The sequence below is a fragment of the Equus asinus genome, chromosome 10, assembly GCF_041296235.1.
Source record: "Equus asinus isolate D_3611 breed Donkey chromosome 10, EquAss-T2T_v2, whole genome shotgun sequence".
Lineage (NCBI taxonomy): Eukaryota > Metazoa > Chordata > Mammalia > Perissodactyla > Equidae > Equus > Equus asinus.
The window spans coordinates 99,699,240-99,720,627 of record NC_091799.1 but is presented as its reverse complement, the minus strand read 5'-3'; the positions used below and the strand labels follow the sequence as shown (position 1 = coordinate 99,720,627).

The 21,388-nt window shown below is 41.7% G+C and overlaps 1 protein-coding gene across 8 annotated transcripts in view; it reads right to left on the bottom strand.

Moving 5' to 3' along the window:
- CTNND2 (catenin delta 2) overlaps nt 1-21,388 on the bottom strand; it is an 888,692-nt gene that overhangs the window by 234,722 nt on the left and 632,582 nt on the right. For all 8 annotated transcript variants that reach the window (XM_070519868.1, XM_044779487.2, XM_070519864.1 and 5 more), the window contains one exon: nt 14,082-14,214. In XM_070519868.1, the coding sequence (XP_070375969.1) occupies nt 14,082-14,214 (133 nt within the window). The remainder of the gene's footprint in view (nt 1-14,081; nt 14,215-21,388) is intronic.

The following is a 21,388-nucleotide window of genomic DNA, read 5'->3' as shown; positions in this document are numbered from 1 at the left end:
GTAGCAATGACTTAATGGTTAGGAAAAGGAACAAATCTGAGTAGAGCATGGTTTTTAATTCTTGGATCAATTGGTTTCCCTTGCTTTCCTATACAGACTATACAAAATGTGGAGGGTATAAATAAAATAGGCGGTATCTGCCTTATTTTGTCATTTTTTTGGACCCATATGAAAAACAGAAACACTTAATCAGGTGTGGTACAGAGGCATTCTCAGTACTTTTGGCATGCTTGAGGCTTTGAAAAATCTAACACATCCATGGTAGGAGTGACAGCTGATGCAATGAGATGGTGATACCTATTAGAAAGGGCAACGATGCTTGACAAAGGTGGCAGAGCTTGGTGAAATACAGTGATGGAGATTGTTAGATGTGCTTGGCAGGCTAAGTCAGGAGGGAGCAGCTGGAATAATGATAACAGCCAAGGATAGCTTGCTTGTGGGCACCACCATTGCCTCCTGTGGGCATCAGGCAACCTCTCTGTGCAACCGTCAGCAGCCAGAGAGGAAAGAAATGGTCCCTCCCATGCCCAAGCCGACAGGAATGCTTCTGAACAAAGATGCCTTCCAGGTGACCACTGGAAACAACTGGACGTGCATGTGTGGGGAAAGAGGTGACTCTGGAGTGTCTTTATTAACAGAATGAGTTACTACCTAAGAAAGAGCAGAAAAGGGAATTGCAGAAGGAGGAAAAATGGATTCAGATGCATCCTTTACCCAAAGAACTTTGATGAAACTTCAGAGTCTCTGTTGATAGAGTTCTTTCTCCTGTGACCTAATTTCAGTATCTTTTAGAATAGGGTAGGGTGATTCCAGCCTGCACATAGGAGGCCCACTTCCCATCCCACCTCCCCAGCTCCACCTTGCTTCTCAACAGGAGTCCCCAAAACAGCTCCATCTTGAAAGGAGAAATCTGTGGGACAATCTGAGGGAAGCTTTCTGCTCAAATGTACACACCACCATTTTACATCTATATGTGACATTATTTGCATCTTGAAGATGTAAGAGAAAAATAGAAGGGTGATATTTATGAAGGAAACATTTTATTCCTGGTATGCTTCTCCATCACCTATAAAGGCAGTAAAAAACTCTCCAGAAAACATCAAAATTGAGCGTATTTTCATTATATATAAAAGAACAGGGGACAGCTGGGAAGATAATCTTCTGTTCCCTAGTGGACCAGGAAAAAGAGAAACTGGCTTAAAAGCTATAGGTGGTGGCGAGAGACAGGATAGTAAAGGAGAATCAAATGAGGGCAGCGTCAGGGAGACAGTGAGGTGTGGGGAGTTCCGCTGGGATTTAAGGGTAACGTAGATAGCAGCTTCCACTCTCACATCTTTTTATTTCCAACTTCCTACAATCTAGTTTCTGACTTTCATCTTCTAGACCCCTTCATTCAGTCCACAGGTGGAGTCTCAAAGCATACCAACCCCTCCCAATAATGGCACTGTCATTGTCTCTCTGCTCCCTTTCATCTGTGTCTAGTTTCCTTGAGCCCCTGCTCCCGACAGCAGATTCCATCACTTGTGATTTGTAGCAAGGATGGTCTCTACTCGCACCCAAAGCCCACAGGGAGCGTATGGGGAACACTGCCTTCCAAGCAGTAGAATGCTGGAGGTGAGTTCCCAGCATTCCACCTGGAACACTCTTTGCTTTTCTCCATGAATACAGAAACTGGATATTACAGTATTATTCACCCACTGCTATAGTTTCACCCACTGGTATGATTCAGAGACCTTTTGGGTTAATTAGGTGTCCTGGGACGCCTGGTCTCCTTATGTGCCACTGTTTTGGGGAAAATACCTTTTCATTCATAAGGCTCTTTCTTTCAAATCTTTGGAAATTGAAGACAGCCTGTGTGGAGCCAAAGGAAATGCCCAAATCAGTCCATACATATAATTAAATACAAATAACAAAAGAATTAATGCCTACCCAGTGATTTACTTTCTATTCATGAGGTAAATTAATTAGGAAGGATTGTAAGTGCAGAAGAAGAATTTGAATTTTGAAGAGCTCTTAACAAAATAGATTTTTTTTCTTTCATTTATATTAGGGGTTTGGTTAAAAAGTGTCCTGGGGCTAATAAATGAGAACAGTCATCATATAATGATCACCTATAGTTTTCTTTGAAACATTTAAAAAACATTTGTTCTAACGGAGTGCATCTAATAGGGGAGAGACGTGACAAAACATCTATGGGATAGTTTTGGTATAAAGACACATTTCTTCCAATAAGATGCTTATTTTGAATGACTGAAATGTGGTGAGCCAGACATTTGCGTACACTTAAAATAAGTTAATTGAGGCTTTTGATCAAGTCAGGGAGGCTCTTGTCCTCTATGGTATCTGGTTCCAGTTAAACGTTTCCAAGATGGCACAGACAAGCACAGACAGCAGGGTCATTAATGCATTTATAAGTGCCATCAGGTTAGGAGGTCTGAAACTCTGGATTTAGAATGAAATGGAAGAATAACCTTGATGAAGATGAAAAACTAGTCAGAGGCTCAAAAGGAGCGAGCGCAAGATCATTCACTTAGAATGGATTAATGAAACCGAGATTGCAGAAACATAGGAAAGCACAGAACTGCAATGAAATTAGAGAACGCAGAAGTGTGCATTATGGTCTATATATGGACAGACCATGATATGGAGGCTTCTTGTGCTGTTTCTTTCAGTATTTTGACAAAATGTTCTATCTAGTTCTGTGTGCCAGGAGAACCTGAAGACTGTTTGGAAGGAAAAAATCAAAAGGATGACATAAACGAGATGCCTCTTCCTTGACTCAACGATTTAGAGATTTCTCAGTTGGAAACAAAGCCTAATGGTGGTGAATGGGCAGCAATAAGAGGCAAAGAGTTAGGTTAGAACCAGGCTCCTCTACCTGTGATACAAATGCAAATAGACTGACATCTGGATAGGTCACTTGTTTCTCGTTAATGATTGGAAAGAACACAAACCATTTCAGGGAGTGGGCAGAAAAAAAGACAACCCACTAAAATAGAAGGAGAACATGGCCCTAAGAAGAAATAAAATTAAAATAACCCAGAGAGAATTTTAGCGAATCCACCAAAGAAACTTCAAAGAGATTAGAAAAATACCCGCTGCCTCATTGTTCCCCAAGTCCTGACCCAGTTTCAGAGCCTGCTCTTTGACTCATCACTGTCTTGCAAAACTCTTCTGTACCTGGTGGTGTTAATCAGGACTCTTGCTGCAGGGGGGCTACACTGCAATCCAATATCAGTCTGATTCCTTAACTTTCACTCACTTCTGGTTACTAAAATGGTCTCATTCCAGTTACAAAGAATGGAGCCTGTCCACGTTACAACTTCAGTCGTTGCCTCCTTCACATCTGCCAACATCCCACTCTCCAGGAACAGGCTGGACTTAAGTTCCAGCTCCTTGGTCTGCGTTTCTCACCCTCCGCCTTCCTCCTTGTTCTTTCTCCTTTGTTGTTGAGGTGGGAGGAAGAAGAGATGTTTCCTCATGCAAAGGCAGGCCCCAAGGCTGTCTCTCACTGTTGGTTTTCTCTGCCAGTGTGGCCCACGGCTACAGAAGTGCTGCAGCCAGGTGGCCATACCTCTCTGCTGCCCCAAGCGGACAGCCTCACTACCCATCTCCTGATGACAACACAGTCCTGCAGGAACACGTCTAAACTCCCTCCTCCTAAGGTCTCTTCTCTCCTGCCATGGTCCACCTGCCTTGGAAGACCTCAAAGCTGAGAGAATACAGTCCGTGCTCATTAGGTCTGACTGTACCACTTGGCTCTCTCTCCCTTGTGCTCTGGTAGCACAAGGCAAGTCACCAGCTCAGAAGCTGAGCTGACAGCCAGTCTGGGAAGGAGATGGCAGTCTTCCTTTTCTGCTGCCGCCTACAAACTGTGGCTGTCTCTATCCTTATGTCCAGTTTTTCTCTCCCAGTTCTTCTGCTAAACTTCTCAATGGATGAAGCCATCAAACCAGCAAGGTCTCTATGGCCTCTAGGAAGACTACAGTCTTCTATCAAGAACTGGGCTCTCTTTAAACGTGGTCCTGGTAACGATCAACTTATTTCTTCATGAGGAGTTATATCTTTTGAAGTCTCTATTCAGTGACCTCTGGAGCCAGGAGGAGGCACTTACTTGGTACATCACACAAAACTGTCACGCTGATATCTGATCCTCTCCCGAGGCCTTTGCCAGAGGAGCCCTCAGTCTCTTTAGCCCAAGGCCAGGACAAGCCTTTGGATGGCTAATGGATGCCAAATGGATGCCATGACAAGCCCAGGTTTAGGAAGGAAGGGAGAGAGAAGAGCTACACAGGGCAGGAGGTGGAGACAGAGGGCAGAGAGGTGTAAGAGCAAAATGTGAAAGAAAGAAATGTACATGGCAGGGAGGGACAGAGTGTCACCAAGCCCCAGGCATTCCTGTGGTTTCATCAGTCCCATTTTCCTTAAGTAAAAATGGCCACTGAATCACCACCATGTGGTGTCTCTGGATGCCTTTGTCTTTGCTTCTTTCTCCATATTCCAAAAGTCCAAGATTCTGATTTCCCCTCCCATGCACAGGAATATAGCCGCCAGGTTGATATATACCTCAGTGGAATCAAACTTGCCCTGTTTAGTTGTAATTCTGTCCCAGCCTGTTAGCAATATTGCCTACTTATTATCGCCTCTGCTGAGGATGACTCATGGTCCTTTCTGCTGGAAGCACTGGTCCAATAACTCTCGATTCCGCCTCTTCCATCACCTTTCATGTGTGAAAGACCAAGCTTTCACGAAAGTAAAAAAAATATATGGGGCCATCTTCTTCATTCATTCAGTTTTAAGCTTCCGGCTACAATGGAGCTTAGCATGGATCCCATATTGCATCTCTCCTGTGTTCATAAAGGTCATAGTCCCCAAGAAGCCTTAACCTCTCTCTCAGAACCAACCTCCCTCTTCTGACCAGTACTCACAGCCCTTATCATGCTCCCCACTCTTCCCTCTGCCCTGAGGGGATTTAAACAAATGAGATCACATAACATTTTGGAATATGAGTCCTATAGCTGTTTGTTAAAGTCACTGCCTTCCTCTTTTTCTCTTTGCAGACCTCACACTGTCACCAGCTGTTTCCTGTGCTCACAGACACTACTACCTTCCTAGTTGCCAACCTCAGAGGAGAGGCTCCTCATGCTCTCTCATCTGGTTCCTGGCTCCTGACCTCTTCCCTATAGTGCGTGCGTCCTGGAAGGTTCTCAGTCAAAGCCCCTGCCTTCCCTCCCACTTATGGAGATTCTTTCACTTCTGAGTCTTTCTCCTTTATGTCAGAGACCTTCCAAATCCCTCCATGTCCTGTCAGAAACCATCCACACTTCCCTCAGATCCAGTGGCCACTCTGTTTCTATCATGCTTTCTCAATCACTTTGGGATCACCACAAGAGGCTACCCGAGGTTACCTCCTTTCCTCCTTTGGCTTCTTCTCAGAGCTACCCTTTTATATTTTTCAGGGCAATCCCACCTACTTCATTTATCCATTACTCTTCACCCCAGAGCTTCTCATCATCTTCTTTCATATTATCAGCTGCCCTCTCCTTCGACCACTTAGTAGATTCCAAGATCTCTCTAAGCATTCTTTCCTGAAATGGGCTACTTCCCAAGCCACCTCGCCAAGAAGCAAGCCCAGATTTCTCTTCTCTGAAGATAAGGACTTTGGCCTGCAAAGCCTACATGACCCCACCCTGGACTGGACACTTACCTCTCTGATCTCATCTTCCACCCTTCTCCCTCTCACTTTCTAGGTTCCAGCTACCCTCCTGGTTACTCCTTGTTATCGGCTGAATTGTGCCCCCCACAAAAACATATTGAAATGCTAACCTCAGGTATCTATGAATATGAACTTACTTGAAAATAAGGTCTTTGCAGATGTAATCAAATTAAGATCAGGTCACTAGGGTGAGCCCTAATCCAGGATGACTGCTGTCTACATAAGAAGAGGAGAAGAGACACAGAGAGAGACACAGAGAGAGGAGAATGCTGTGTGACGTCAGAGGCAGAGACTGCAGTGATGCGTGTATAAGCCAAGGAACAACAAGGATTGAGGGCCAGACCGGAAGCTGGGAAGAGGCAAGGAAGCATTCTCCCAGAGTCTCAGAGGGAGCCGGCCCTGCTGATACTGTTTTTTCCTTTTCTGAGATAGTTAACTCTCTCTTTTATTTTTTTTTTTGACTTTTTTTTTTAAAATTGAGGTACACAAGTTTATAACATTATATAAATTTCAGGTGTACATCATTATATTTCAGTTTCTGTGTAGACTACATCACGTTCACCATCCAAAGATTAATTACCATCCATCACCAGATACGTGTGCCCAGTCACCCATTTTTCCCTCCTCCCCCACCCCCTTCCCCTCTGGTAACCACCAATTCAATCTCTATATCTATCTGTTTCTTTGTTGTTGTTGTTGTTATCTTCTACTTAGGAGTGAGATCATATGGTATTTGTCTTTCTCTGTCTGACTTATTTCACTTAGCATAATATCCTCAAGGTCCATCCATGTTGTCTCAAATGGCAAGATTCCACCTTTTTTTATAGCTGACTGGTATCCTATTATGTATATATACCATATCTTCTTTATCTGTTCATCCCTTGATGGGCACTTAGGTTGTTTCCAATCTTGGCTATTGTGGATAAAGCTGCAGTGAACACAGGGGTGCATACATCTTTATGCATTTGTGTTTTTGTGTTCTTTGGATAAATACCCACCTGCTGATACTTTGATCTTGGACTTCTGGCCTCCAGAATCATGAAAGAATAAATTTCTGTTGTTTCAAGCGACAAACAGAAATGGCAAGCAATAGGGTATATTGGAGTATATGAGGAACCCATTTGTCATAAACCTAATTCAACCTGACTTTGTTTTTCCAAAAGGGCCTGACACGACCGGTGAGCATGCAGTGTATATCCGCTCTATGCATTTCCTACGGCAAGAACAAATGCCCTTAAGACAAAGGTGCAACTTCCCCCACATTGGCATTTCCTTAAGGATAAGCATCTTTCCCTAGGCTAGGAACTGATTGCTGTGCTCACCTGTGACCACCCAGCTGGAGACAACAGACCTGCCACCCTGCTGTGTCCACCAAGACAGCAGACCTACACCTGCTGTGTCCATCAATCACTGTGCTGACAGAGCAGTCTCGTGACTGTTGTAAAAGGGACATTTCAATCATACATGGAACATCCTCTCTGAGGGTATATAACCACTCTGTACACCCACTTCTTTGGTGCCCTTCCTTCCTATGGTCCTCACATTTTGGCTCAGAATAAACTCACCCAAATTTTCATTTATAGATTGGTTATGCATTATTTGCATTGACACAAGGCTGGGTGTAAAGAAGTACCAGTTTTGGTACTTCTTTACAGTAGCCCCAGGAAACTAAAACACTCCCAGAGCACAAACCAGCACACCTCTGCTTCGGGCTTGTTACTTTGTGCGTGGGAACACTCCTCGTCAGAGAATTGACTCAATGGTTCTCTCTCACTGCCTTCAGTCTCTGCTCAAATGCTGTTTCTCAGAGATAACGTTCCTGACCAACGTCATGTAAAATGGCAGTTGATCCCTACCCCCCACACACCCATCACTCTATACCCCCATTACCATGCTATGTTTTCTTCATGGCCAGTATCACTATCATCTGACATAGGATAGATTTATGACAGAGGATGGATTTGTGTCTTTGTTTACTGTTGTCTCGTTCCTACCCATCCGGGTCTAGTTTATTCACTCCTTTATCATCAGGGCCAAGAACAGAGCCTGGAACTTCACAGCTGATCAATGACTACCTGTTGAATGAATATATTCATTAGTTCTACTTTCACCTAATATCAGTGTATTAAGCATTGGGATATGTTTATTTATGTGTTCTTTGAAGTTGGCATGTGCCAATGGTCCTTTGATTCTAACTTCCTAAAGGCAGTGGTCGAATCTACTTGTTTCAACAGTGGCTGAGCACAGAGCAACACACAGCATGTGCTTTCAATGCCTGCTATAGCTGATAATAGATTTCAAAATGTAAATGATGAACAATACAGGTAAAGCAGAATACGGACAAACATTCTATCTATAACACTAGGAGACTGGTTTTACATTCTACTCTTAGGAAGAGATTTCCTTAGTTTATATTTTTGACATATACTAACAATAACCACATTTCTTAATCACTTCCTCTGGCTGGCAGTCTACATGCATTCTCTCTTCAATGATGCAAATTCCCCTGCCATTTTAAAATCTGGGAGACTGAGGCTCAGAGAGATAAAGAAACTTGCCCAAGATCATGAACCAAGAAAGCAATAGAACAGCCAGCCTGGCTCCAGAGCCCATGCCACAATCTCAATTGTACACTGTCTACTGATGTCTAGCAACTAATATAGGCTCTTTTTCAAGAAATGTGGAACAATTTATAATGAAGGAAAGAGAAGAAACGATTCAAAGCTAATCAACTGAAAAGATGGATAGTACCTTCTCTTGAACTACATGAGGTAGAAAGAAGCAAGAATAAAATAGAAATGATGAAGCACTTTAAGTGTAGTAGGCAGGAACAAGTCTGAATTTTGTTTTTAACATACGGAATGCTTTAAATCAGTCTGAGTAAAATAAAAATTATGGGAGAGGGAGAAAGTATACATTTTTAATACACAGACATCAATTTCTATGTTCTAGTTAGCATCACTAAAGAATGATAATGCCTATCTGGAAAAAAAATTAGTGGAAATGGTGCAAATATATTGAAACTATATGGACATGTTCACAGACACACACACAGACACACACATATACACACACAAACTCCAAAGGACTGATAGCCTGAAATCTGAGCTCTCTTCATCAGTTCCAAGTGAGTGTGAGTTAGCCTATATTTTTCTGGAAACTTCAATTTAAAATTCTATGTAGTCATCACTGTAGGAAGCAGGAAACTTTCTCCAACCCCACAAGGCTGGGCTTTCAGCATTTTGTAAGCTCTCTCAGAGGCTGGGGACTGGGCTTTCATGGTGTTTAACACACAGTATTAAATTGCCCTGTTTACGTATTGTCTGTCCAGGAGGTTGTGGATTCCTTAAAGGTAGGATCTATATATATTATTAATATCCATTCCCCTACTAAGACAAAATAGGCTGTAGGTAAACTGTTGTTTCCACTAGAACTAAAAATTCCATTTCTTTAAAAACAAGAAATGCTTTATTGGAATTAGGAATGATAAGGCAGTGGGAAGAGGCTTTTTGGGAATTAGGAAAATAAAATAAGTGTTGGTTTCCTAGAGAAATTGTTTTTATCTTTGAACTGCATAAGTTTACTGTACAAGATCTTCAAACACTTTGGTTGCATATTTGATAGCTGAAAAAGAGGGAGTCAGGCCAGAATCTAAATTAAATCTTCATCAGTGGTGGTCACTGGCCATTCCCGTCATAGAGAAGTGAACATAAGTCAGTACTTCTCACATGTAACATCAAAGTTTGAGTTTTTAAAAAGGCATGCTATTTAAGTGAGTGGTCCCATGTTTAAAAAAGCACCTTTTAAAATTATTTAAAATTTTTAAATTTAAATTTGTTATTAAATTAATTTAAAACTTTATTAAATTTAATTTATTAATGTATAAGGAAATAAATTAAAATATTATAAAATTTTAAATTTTAAAAATGATCACTCCTTGAGGGCCGGCCTGGTGGTGTAGTGATTAAGATTGTACATTCTGCTTTGGTGGCCCGGGATCGTGGGTTCGGATCCCGGGTGCAGACCTACTGCTCATCAAGGCATGCTGTGGTGGCGTCCCACATACAAAACAGAGGAAGATTGACACAGATGTTAGCTCAGCGACAATCTTACTCAACAACAACAATAAAATAAATAAAATAAATAAACAAAAGTAATCACTTCTCATCACTTGAAAATGTGCAAATACTTTTTTATCTCCAGGTGACATATTACCTTGAATGCCACCATATAGCTAGCGTGCACCTGCATATATATAAGCTCCTGTTGTGTATAGTTGTCCAGGTGTGAACATCAGGTGCTCACTTGAATATTAGTGCCTGCTGTAATGTATGCATGAGAAGAAATGGGGGAAAATGCAGGAGGGAGAAGCATAAATAAACTCAAGTCATTATAACCCATGAAAGGCATTTAGTATTATCCCCAAGTCAATGGGATGTTCTTAATATTCTTAACTGAGGAGGAGATCCTGGAAAGAATGAAGAAAAGATTTATGAAAAAGTACTAAAAAGTTATTAACATCTAGGCACCTCCTAAAAGATGCCTGTAGTACATCCACATGAGCAAATTTTCATGTCTAATAACACTCTAGATTATTTAAAGCTCAATTTACTGTGACATTCCCAACAATTTAGGAGACAGTGTAGACAGCAGGCATAGTTCAAATATTACTGACATCCATCCATGCCAATCACACCTCGTTCTTTAAAGCAGGGGACCCACCTACATATCAGATATTCATTAGTAGACAAAAATGAGTTGCACAAACTTGGTGTGTTTGCATCAATGACCCAGACCCTTTTCTCAGGCTTTCTCCTTCCCCCATCCTCCTTAATTTTTCCTCCTTGTTTCTCTTCTGATCTCATCTCAGTCTGGCTCTGAACTCTAATTTGTATGATACTCTCATATGCCAATTTTGGATGCCCGCTGGTCTTCAAAGTATTCATAAGTAAATGTTCTACCCCAGATCAGGGAACCCCATGGATTGCAGACTCTACCTTAGTCACTGGTGGTTGCCAAAATGACCACACCCAGCCTCTCTCCTCAGTTCCACCTCTCTGATTGGAGGGGAACCAGGAGACTGTCTCAAATCCAAGTTCACTAGACCAGGAGGAAGAATGAGGGACAGCACTTTCAAATCAGCTGATTAATGGAAGTGAATTCTCAACTTTGTACCTATAAGAGCTGGCATCATTTAGAACAAAACTGAATTTCTTGGTTTCATTATTTGAAAACTGCACAAAGCACTGTAATAAGGAATGAGAAACACATGATTTATGACTCTCCACATACAGGAGATTTAATTCTGCCTTTTGCTCAATGGTCTACCCATTGTGTGAGCAAAGTCAATACCAATAATGAAATGTAGACTGAAGGGCTAAATCAATTCAATAAAATGCAATAGAAAGACTAGAAGACTGAGTAAATTTGGAAAGGCTAGTGCCTGCAAGATTAGTATTTGGACAACAGGTAATTACAAAAATCAATACCCGTATATGAAAACATGACAGGCAGCCATCCGTCACAAAGGCAGAACCATTACTAAAGCTCTGGGCCCTGAGTTAGGATGAGAGAACAAAATATGTCTGTGCAAAATCCCTATCAGAGGTTATACATCTGTGTGTGTGTGTCTGTGTGTATGCATATACTCTCCCCGTGTGACTGAAGGAGAGAGAAAGGCAAGTCCAGATGGCTCATTTTGTATTTCATTTAAGCCTTTTGCACTTTCTCTGTTCCTTTAGCTTTTAGTAAGTTCGATCTCATTTTGTCAACCTACATCATCCTTCTCATCCCAGCCTCCTCAAGGGGAACATTATTATGAGGTCCTGGCAGTGACTAGAGCCTTTAGGAGGTGGAGCAGAGGAAGCAGGTCTATGATACGAGCCACTGCTATAAGTGTGTTGGGAGAATCTGCAAGCACCAAGAGGCAACCTTAAGGGCACCCACAGCAAAATAAAAAACTAAGCACACGTACACACAGACGCATACATACACATATCAGATAAGACAGTAACTTAAGTGTCTTAACTGTGTTCCTGGGTGAAACTGAATATGAAGGAATGAATATGTCACCACTAAGAAGTTTGTGTACATTAAGTCATTGAATCCCAACAAAGACTCTACACTGGAGGTGCCAGCATCTCTATTTTACAGCCAGGAAAAGAGGCCTGAGAGGTCAATCAGCGTGTTCAAGGAGACATAGCTGGTGAGCAGGGAAGCAGCATCGGAAGATGCATCTCTCTGACACTGATGAGTGTGCTGGCCATCCTTTCATTCTACCACCTCCTGTCTACTACCGGGCCCTGGGGGTGCTTCTGATGTGGCCACACACAAGTCTCTAGCCCGCTGTTGGGCATCATTGCTATTGACAGGCTTCAAGGCCGATCCATGGATCATGTAGACAGAGCCAGTTAGACTAGTGACTTCAAACTTCCCCAGGCCATGATGTCTGCACTGCCTGACCGCATGACTCCTTGTAATGAAGAGTCTGACTCTGTTTTTTGATGTTTGGCTTCTGACGGCTTTTAAGCCTTACCCTCCCTCTTCCCCTTCTGCCACATCTAAGCAAGCTGATAACAAAGCTCAGGTGCCTCCTCTGTTGGCACCAGTAGGCGCTTCAAACCATGCAAGCCCCTGGCTGTATGTGAGAACCTCACCTGGCCCCACCCCTAACCACCATAAAATCCTCCAGCCCGTCTTCTTTCCTGCTGTCTCAAGCCATGGTCAGTCCTGCTTTGGAGCCATTCTGCTCACCCTCATAAGCCTCATTACGTGAGTAATCCACCTTCCTACATCCTCTTAGTGTGTGTGGTGTCATCAGTCTTGACATCAGAACCAAATTTTGGGTAGGAGTCCATCCTGCTTTTGTGGGGGTACCACAACACTTCTGAATCAACTTTGTGCCAATAATGGAATGAAATGCTTTCACGGCCTTTAGAGAAACCCTCCAAGTTATAATTTTCAAAAAGTGATGGTATGTGATCCCCCTAACCAGAAATCTGTCCTTCATTTTGAATGGCTATTTGTTTTTCTGTTAAAGGCAGAGAATGATCAAGATAATTTCCATTTGGCACAGGAGCCATATAAGTTTAATTTATTTTTAGACCATTTTAATAGTACTTTTTAATTTAAATTTATATTAGATGGACAGTATTTTTCTTTATCTCAGCCTTGGCACTATTGATACTTGGGACTGGATAATTCTTTGTTGTGGGGGCTGCCCTGTGCATTACAGGATGTTTTGCAGCATCCCTGATCACTATCCATTAGATGCTAATGGTACCACCACAATCTTCTCCAGTTGTGATCACCACAAATGTCTCCAGATGTTGTCAACTGTCCCCTAGGAGGCAAAATTACACCTGGCTGGGAACTACTGCTCTATCTTCATTCCACAAAGTAATATGACTTTTCCAACAAGAATGAGCAAGGATCAAGTCCTCTGTGGTCCCAGTGGAAGAGAGACAGAAAATGAGATGAAAAGCCGTTAGGCTATATACATCCCAGTGCAAGCAAGCAAAATCTATAATAAATTGCAATTATATCTTCAAATCTCTTCTTTCCACTCTTAAACTAATTTAGACTCATCCTCAAAATGGCTTACATGCTATGGAAATGACTCTTTATAGCTTATAAAATCTTTTTTAAAAATTTGATTACTCAGCTGCTTATATGCAAATGCTGGTCTGTTGTCTAAAAATCAGAGGAAGCTGTGCTGACCACTGTGATTTTCCAGAAATATCACATATCACAAGGTATGCATTTTAAAGTATTCCAAAAACACAGAATGTTAACAATTGTTGACATGATGGACATAGATAATAGACTATTTAATGGAACATAGATATCTGTATTATATCCATTGGTAACCTTTTAAAATGGTTCAGAATGCTTGGTTTTAACACAAAGTTGGTTTATTGGCTCAAGTCCCCATCTTATCAATGAGTTTTCCATGAAGGACAGATGATAGCATATACTGACTGTAGTAATCTCGCTGTACTATGAGGAGACAACAAGAGATGCTTTGATTTTCTTTAGGTTTTAGGCGCAGAAATGACTCCAGAGACAGAATTGGGAAGAGGAAGACAAATCACACCAAAAGTACAGCATCTGACAATCTTGCCTCTATTGATACTGGCATGTATCTTTGGTCCTCTATTCCTCAGTGCTCAAACATTAAAAGGATATATGCAAAGGCATGTCAATTAATTAGATGAAAATTGCTTTGTTTCAGTGTCGAATATGGATCTAAATTTTGATAATGTAACTTTAATTTTCCTATTTCTTTCCCCTTTCAACATTACCCTAAAAATCTAAGTGATGACGAATCTGACACCAGTCATTTGAAAATCCAAGTACCACTTACCTCGGCTTTAATTTTATTGTCTCCAAAACAGAGGTGTTGTAAATAGGCTGCGGCATTAGACTGGACCGAAGGAAACTGATGCTGCAACATCTGAATCACTTCAGGCAGTTCCGGGTCTCTCCATCCAAACTCTCTGAACAAAAGGAAGGCGGGAGAACATGAGAGAAATCCTGCCACACTGTTGATGGATTTGTTGATGTTGAGGTGTTAACTCATTTGTGAAATGCACTTAAGAGTTTACATGGGATTATTTCACAAATGATTGTTCTGGTTTTCTTGCACATGTACACATTTTAAAAAAGATTTGAAAAGATTTCCTCAAGTAAATGGTTTGTAAGTACATATATGTGTACGTAAGCACGTATGCATAGATACATATACACATGGACACGTATATAATCTTAAACGCATCAGCTGAAGTTACATGTTTACGAAGACTATGATAAAAATGACTTAAAATGGCACATGATTTTATTAATGTATACATTTTTCATTTGGACTTAAATGGATAATTTATAAGGTCACATTTAATTCACCATTTCATTGATTCAGGGAGAGCATTGACCTAAATTATCAGACAAGGGAAAATATGACTGGATAAGTCCAATCCAAAATGTTCTAATAGCAGTTGATGTCATCACTTTTATTATTTTTATGATGATTATTATTATCATAAACTCTTCTTTAAAAATAGATCCCCTAAATGGTTCTCTAGGGATGAAAAAATAGCAACAAGAAGACTTTACAAAAGGAAGCCATTTATTTGAAGAGTTAGGTTTATTCACACAGTGTTAATACATTTTATGCATTGTACCTTCTTTTCCTATATCCTCCTTTTTTACATCAGAGCTACTCCAAGAAGCTGATAGTTTATTTAATTTTAAGGAATATGCTCTAAGATATCTAAATCCATTCTAAACCATAAGGCTGATGGTACCATTATGCAAATGAATATTCTTTTATGAAATCAATCAGCTCAACCAGCAAGAATACAGAGGGAACAAGGCCAACTGTGCGGATTCTATTCTTGTAGCAGGGAACCAATTTTTAACAGAGAAATAAAAAAGCAACCTCTGAGACTACAGAAAAAAACTTGACCCCATGAGCCACAAAAGGGTACTATTTATTCGAAGGACAGGGTGGAAGAGAAATGAGACAGCTTTGCAACAACCACTCAACTCCTGGAGAAACAACTCAGAAGCATACATCCTACTGATGCCAGGTCAGCGCTGTCAACTGAGAAGAGGAGTCATGAAAAATGGGAGAGAGAAGGAACAGGCAAAGGTTAAAAGTTTCCTCGTAGATTCTAACCTGCTCTCTTTATCTCTCCTTTATCACAACTGGTGGAGGTTGTCAAGCAAGCCTTGAAACACGTCGGTGCTTCCCTTACAGCTACTGAAGACAATACGAAATAGGATTCCTTTGAGTTGGCTTAGTTTTTATTGGAAAGATAAAGCATTTGACTTAATGTGCATTAAGTATTTAATAAATTTCCCTAATATCTTAGGCAGACTCATCCATTTTCAAAAGGACATTATAGTACAGTAATACATTTGCTACAAAACATACCTAAGTGATTGCTGATAATGGACAAACTATTGAATTCTTCTTGGCTATGTGATCACAGTAGAAAACAATTATGGATTAAAACATGGGAAGCCTGTTTTTCTTTTTAATTTAATTTCCTTTGGTTGCATGATTCTAAACCACCTTTGCAATATCGAGATAGCATAGTACCTCTTCCTCTAATACCAGCCTCCTAAAATTCTATTCTCTGTACAAATTAAATCAAAATCTACAGAACAGCTGTAAATTAAAATTAGAAGTGTCATGTAAAGACTGGATGGCTATGATGAATTCAGGTGAGCCAATGCTATCGGAAAGTGATTAAAGAATTCATTTCAGCGCATTTTACTAACCGGATGGTAATTGCTCTCTTAGGCTTATACGGCACATATCAAGAACATCTTTGGAACAAAGCTCTAGGGCAACAGTCTGAGGGACTCTGCACACATGCATGCACATGCGTGTGTATGGATGCATACACACACACAGAGCCCAAAGTGAGATAGAACAGACGGACACTCCAAAGAATCACGAATCCAGGAGGGGTCTAAAGTCTTCACTCTGAGGTCAAAAGAAAGGCTGTTATCAGCTTCCCCCTGAAATCTCTGGAATCCCAAACATCCCCTCCATTGCCACTACTGTCCTCCCATGCCTAGTTTCTCACCTTGACCCTGCCGACCATGCTGGTCACCTCCCACCTCACCCCTTTTCCTACTTAAATTATCTAAATATGCAAACATGCAAACCTAACTGTGCTATTATCTTGCTTAAAACCCTCAGCGGTTCCCACTGTCCTTAGGATGAAGACCAGGATATTCCCATGGCCCTCTAGGCCTTCCTGGACCTGCCATCTCCTACCTCGCCAGCCTCATGTCACACCGCATCCCCCTAGCTATCTGCACTGGTCACACTGGCGGACGGGCAGGCAGTGCTCTCTCCTGCTTCTGTTCCTGCTCCCTGGAATGGTCCTGGACTGGTGGCCTCTCACTCACACTTGGGGTCGTGGATTCTCTGTGGCCTCCTCAGTGAAGCCCTCCTGGATTCCCATCCATGCCGTGCTGAGTCAGTAATGCCACTATTACATCGTGGACTGTGACCGATGACCAGCTCCCTCTCCACTCTGTGGTAAGTTCTGTGAGGCCAGGGCCACAACTCTTTTGGTCATCTTTGTTACCTAGCACATATAACACTTCCTGTACACAACGCCAAGTAAATGTACTTTAAAAGAAAGAAGACATGGAGGAATGAGTGAAGAAAGTGTCCCGGCAGGGAGAGTGTTTCCACAGTTCTACTGGTGGCTACAGGAAAAGCAAGGGTTGTTGCTTTCACCAACTGATCCTTCCTAAATGCTCCCCACTCCCAGACACACACAAAGATGCAGATAAACACAGACACAGACACACAGTCATTCTCCAGGCTACCAGCCTGAGCAGCCTTTTCCATGCTCTATCTTATCACTCCATGGCTTAAATTCTCCAGTGTCTTCCCACTGCACTTTGAAAAACATCCAACTCCTCAATTCTGCACAGGAGGCCCCACAGATGCAGCTGCTGCCTGTTTCTGAGCCTCTCACACCAACCTCCCTGACCTGCTTCCTTCCTCTTGAAAACAGTACTCATGCTCCCACCTCAAGATCTGGTACTTCCAGGAAGGCTTTCCCCTTGGGTCTTTGCATGGGGCTCTCTTGTCTTTACTAGGTCTCAGTTCAAAGGTGTCTGAGGGGATCTCCTTGTAACTTCTAACAAGTCATCTCTACCCTACTGTCTTAGCTTATCCACAGTACTTATGACTATCTGAAGTTCCCTTCTATTGCTTGCATTATTATTATTTATTGTTACCTGTTTCCCCTCAACACACTCTGCCCACTATAAGCTCTATAGGGGAAAGGACGTTCCTCACAGCATGAAAGAAGGCCCGGAGCCACTATGTCCCAATCCTCATTTGGCGCAGTGAAAACCTGTGACGGTAGGGAACTGGGGGGTTGGGGGGGGACTACTCAGGGACAGAGTCAAAGGGGGTGAGAGAGATCAGATAGCCAGATAAGACCAAGGGTAACAGTAAGTTAGTGTGTAAAATGACTCAACTGTCACCCAGCCTAAACCAGCTTTCTAGGAGGGGGTCGGAGGGGGCTGTGTGTCCAGGCAGTTTACTTCCGGTTGTTGTAACTGCCCTTCCTCCAGGACTTGGCCACGGCGGCGGTCACCGTCTTAGAGAATCCCTGCACCTCCAAAGGCTCTCCTCAGTTTCACCAGATAGATGCTAAAGGAGGTCCGCCCCCCAGCAGAAAGTTTGAGGGAATGATTTATATCAAGTCTCTTTTTCTAGAACAGTTTTGTTTCACTTAGATCAGATTCTGTTTAGATTTTTTGCTGCCCATGGAGATGGACTCCAGAGAAACTGTTGGAGGCTTAGAGGAAATAACCTGTCAGTTTCAATTGGGCCAGAATTCAGTATACGGTACGGTTTCTTCACATAAAGTCTTGATCCTTAAGGACAAGCAGTGACTTACAGGCAAAAACGTTCTGGAAAAGACAAATACCAGTGGGAGAACAGTGTGTGTGAAGGTTTGGGGTCGCTCGGGGGGTTGATGTATTTGGGAAAGGTGCACAGTCGGCATGACTGGGGTAAGTCTATGGACCAGGAGGCTACAGGTAGGAGGGCTGCCTGGGAACGGGCGATGGTGGAGACGGGGCTGGAAAGCAAGTTTGGGATGAGATCACGAAGGGCCTTTCATTCAGATACAAAACAGTCTGGGCCTGGTCTGCGGTCAGTATCGTGAAAAGGAAATCTAAGGAAATTCAGATTTGTTTAGGCTTAAAGAACAGGCAGAAAAATAACCTTAAGTAAGAATGTGAGTGCATACTAAAAGTCAGTTGTCAAGGTTCCCCATTAACATACTTTAATTCTTTAATCCCTAACTAGCTTTATGTAGTTCATTTTCATTTTACAGAGGAGAAAACTTAGACTTTGAGATGGTAACACACTTGAGTGGTAGAGCCAAAAGAAAACTCTAGCTGTCTGCTTTTGAATAGATAAATTTGACCATGTAACTATGTTGCCTGCTGTAAACCTTGTCTTGAAATAATATCTAAAACAGTGCTATTTTAGACAGTAAGTCTAAAACAGTGTCCCCCAGGGGACATTTGGCAACACCTGAAGACATTTTTGGTTGTCACAACTGGAAGACGTTACTGGCACTCAGCAAGCAGAGGCCAGGGATGCTGCTCAGCATCCTACAACGCATGGGACAGTCCTTCACAACAGAATTCTCTGCTCCGAAATGTCATTAGAGCCCGGGTGGTGAACCTTGGTCTAAACATGGATTGCATTTGATCGTTTCTGTTGAGCAAGCGTGTTACAAATTTTTCACTCTTTGATTACTGTAGTAGAATGGGCACAGGATTTGGCATTGGAATAATTGGGAAGGAAGTCAGAAAGTGAACACTGGCTTTCTGCTCTTTAGCCTGTAAATACAGGATAGTCCCATAGTGTTTGCTGGCCTTGGTTTCCATGGATCAAATATAGAGAATAACGCCACTTATTTCATGGGATTTCTTTTTAAATGACAACATAATATACATGAAAGCACTTGGTAAACTTTTAACAGCTAGATATATACTAGTAATTGTTACTCTAAGACTGCTATAAGGAATATATATATATATATTTAATTTATATAATATTATTTTTAAAAATAACCTTTTACTGATGTGTTTTCAATTGGCTGGTATACTTATTTGAAGGAATGTAAGTGTAAGGAGAGATATTGCCTTAGCTTGTAGTAAGAATTACGTATTAAAATTTGCCATTATGAAATGATTTCCTTTGCCCCAACCCCCTTCAGAGACCGAGTGCGCCAGCAGGCAAACTTCTTTGGATGCAGTCAGAGCGGGTTCAAATCCTGCTCCACCATGGCCTTTCTCTGCATTCTGGGGCTCCTCCTGTGTCTTGTCTGCTGCTGAATCTCCACTGGCTGGTATGTGAGGTGTTCTCAGAGTATATGTTCAGTGAGTCCATCTGTTATACTGAGATAATAATTCCTACCTTGGAGTATTGTTGCAAGGATTAGAAATAATACACATGAAGCCCTTAGAGCAATGTCTGGCACACAGTGTGGGCCTTCAAGAAATGTCAAGTATCATATACAACTATATAAAACATATATAACTGAAGACAACCATCTATGATTTCCTACAGAAGCCCAACTCATAACTCTCATTTGTTACTGGGCTTCTCTTTAGAAATGTTAATGGAACTGGAGAATATGCAAATGTAACCTTTTCTCCATTAAAACTTGTCACACAGACCAACAATATTGTGACTAAATCTTCACTCTTATAGGCACTATCTGAGTTGTTAAAATTACAACGTGCTCAGCACAGGGCTAAATAGCAAACAGTTTGAACTTCGTCACTATGTTATGCTGGCACGGAAACCTAAGAGTTGATTTACTGTCACAACATTTTATCAACTTTATTTCTCACTGAAAAGAGCCCCAGGACCACCAGAGCCTTCAGGAATCCAATATTTGATTTTCAGCACAGTTTTACCTCAGAGGGATATTGCCTACTTTGACTGCTACCTCAATTTCCATTGGAGGCAGGGTTGCATGAACATTTTTTAAATATGAAAAACTCAATCATTTATAAGCTTTTGAACTCCAACTAAAAGTTTTAAAGACTATATTGGCTTTAATTTTTACATCCAGAGCCATGAGGTGGCCTGTCTTGTGTTTGATTTGGTCTTGTTGCTAGGGCTATGGGGGTGCAGAGGGGGTGGTCATAAGAAAGTTACATAGAAGGATTCTTTTTTTAATGACAAAATGGAGAATTTTAATTCTTGTTGACCAATAAGAACTTATCCAATGATAAACACGCAGGAGCATTAATGTCTTAATCCTCATTCATGGATAGTTCGTAACTCAAACAAAAAGCTTCCCTATATGGCTAATCGCATTTAAAAAAAAATATTGCTTTTATATAAATAGTCGCACTAGAATTATGACTATCTAGAAAGCAAGTTCAATTGTTACAGTTTTTAAAAGAAATGGCTTTCTCTAAGCTTTACATTTTGAGAAGATGTAATTCCCAAAACTGTATCATAAGCAATAACAATTTTTCCTCTAGGACCTCTGGGGGCAGCATGGCCCTATGACATCTTGATGATAGTCCAGTGAACCTGATTTCAGACTCCTGGCCTTCAGAACTATAAGACAATAAATACGCATTGTTTAATTTATTCTAGTAGCCACAGGAAACAAATGCAGAGGCCCATCTGACCACAAGATATGGCCCTTTTAAGCTTGGAAGAGACCACCTCATTGGGGCAAGGAGGTAGAGGAAGCTTCTTGGAATATTCCAAGAGGCACCACCTCCAATTCATGCCTCCGGGAGTCCTCTCTGTGACGTCTGATGATCAGGTAGACTCCTCTGTTAATTTACTCTGACTTCCCAACCACCTCTTGCTGATCTATTTGCACCTGCAACTTCTCTGACCTTAGGCTTAGCTCAGTAAGGCCTAGGAGCCTTCTCTTCTCACTATATTCCCGCAGGCTGCCCGACTGCCTGCTTCATCTTAGGATTCAGTCATGAACCATTCACTCCTCCAGCCAGTGTTCACTGAGTGGCCACCGTGCGTCTAGCCATTGGGGATATGGTATTGAACAGAGCAAAGGTCCCTGTCCTTGGGGAAATTGCTTTCCAACAGTAACTGGCAATTAATCATTAAAAGAGTAAAACATA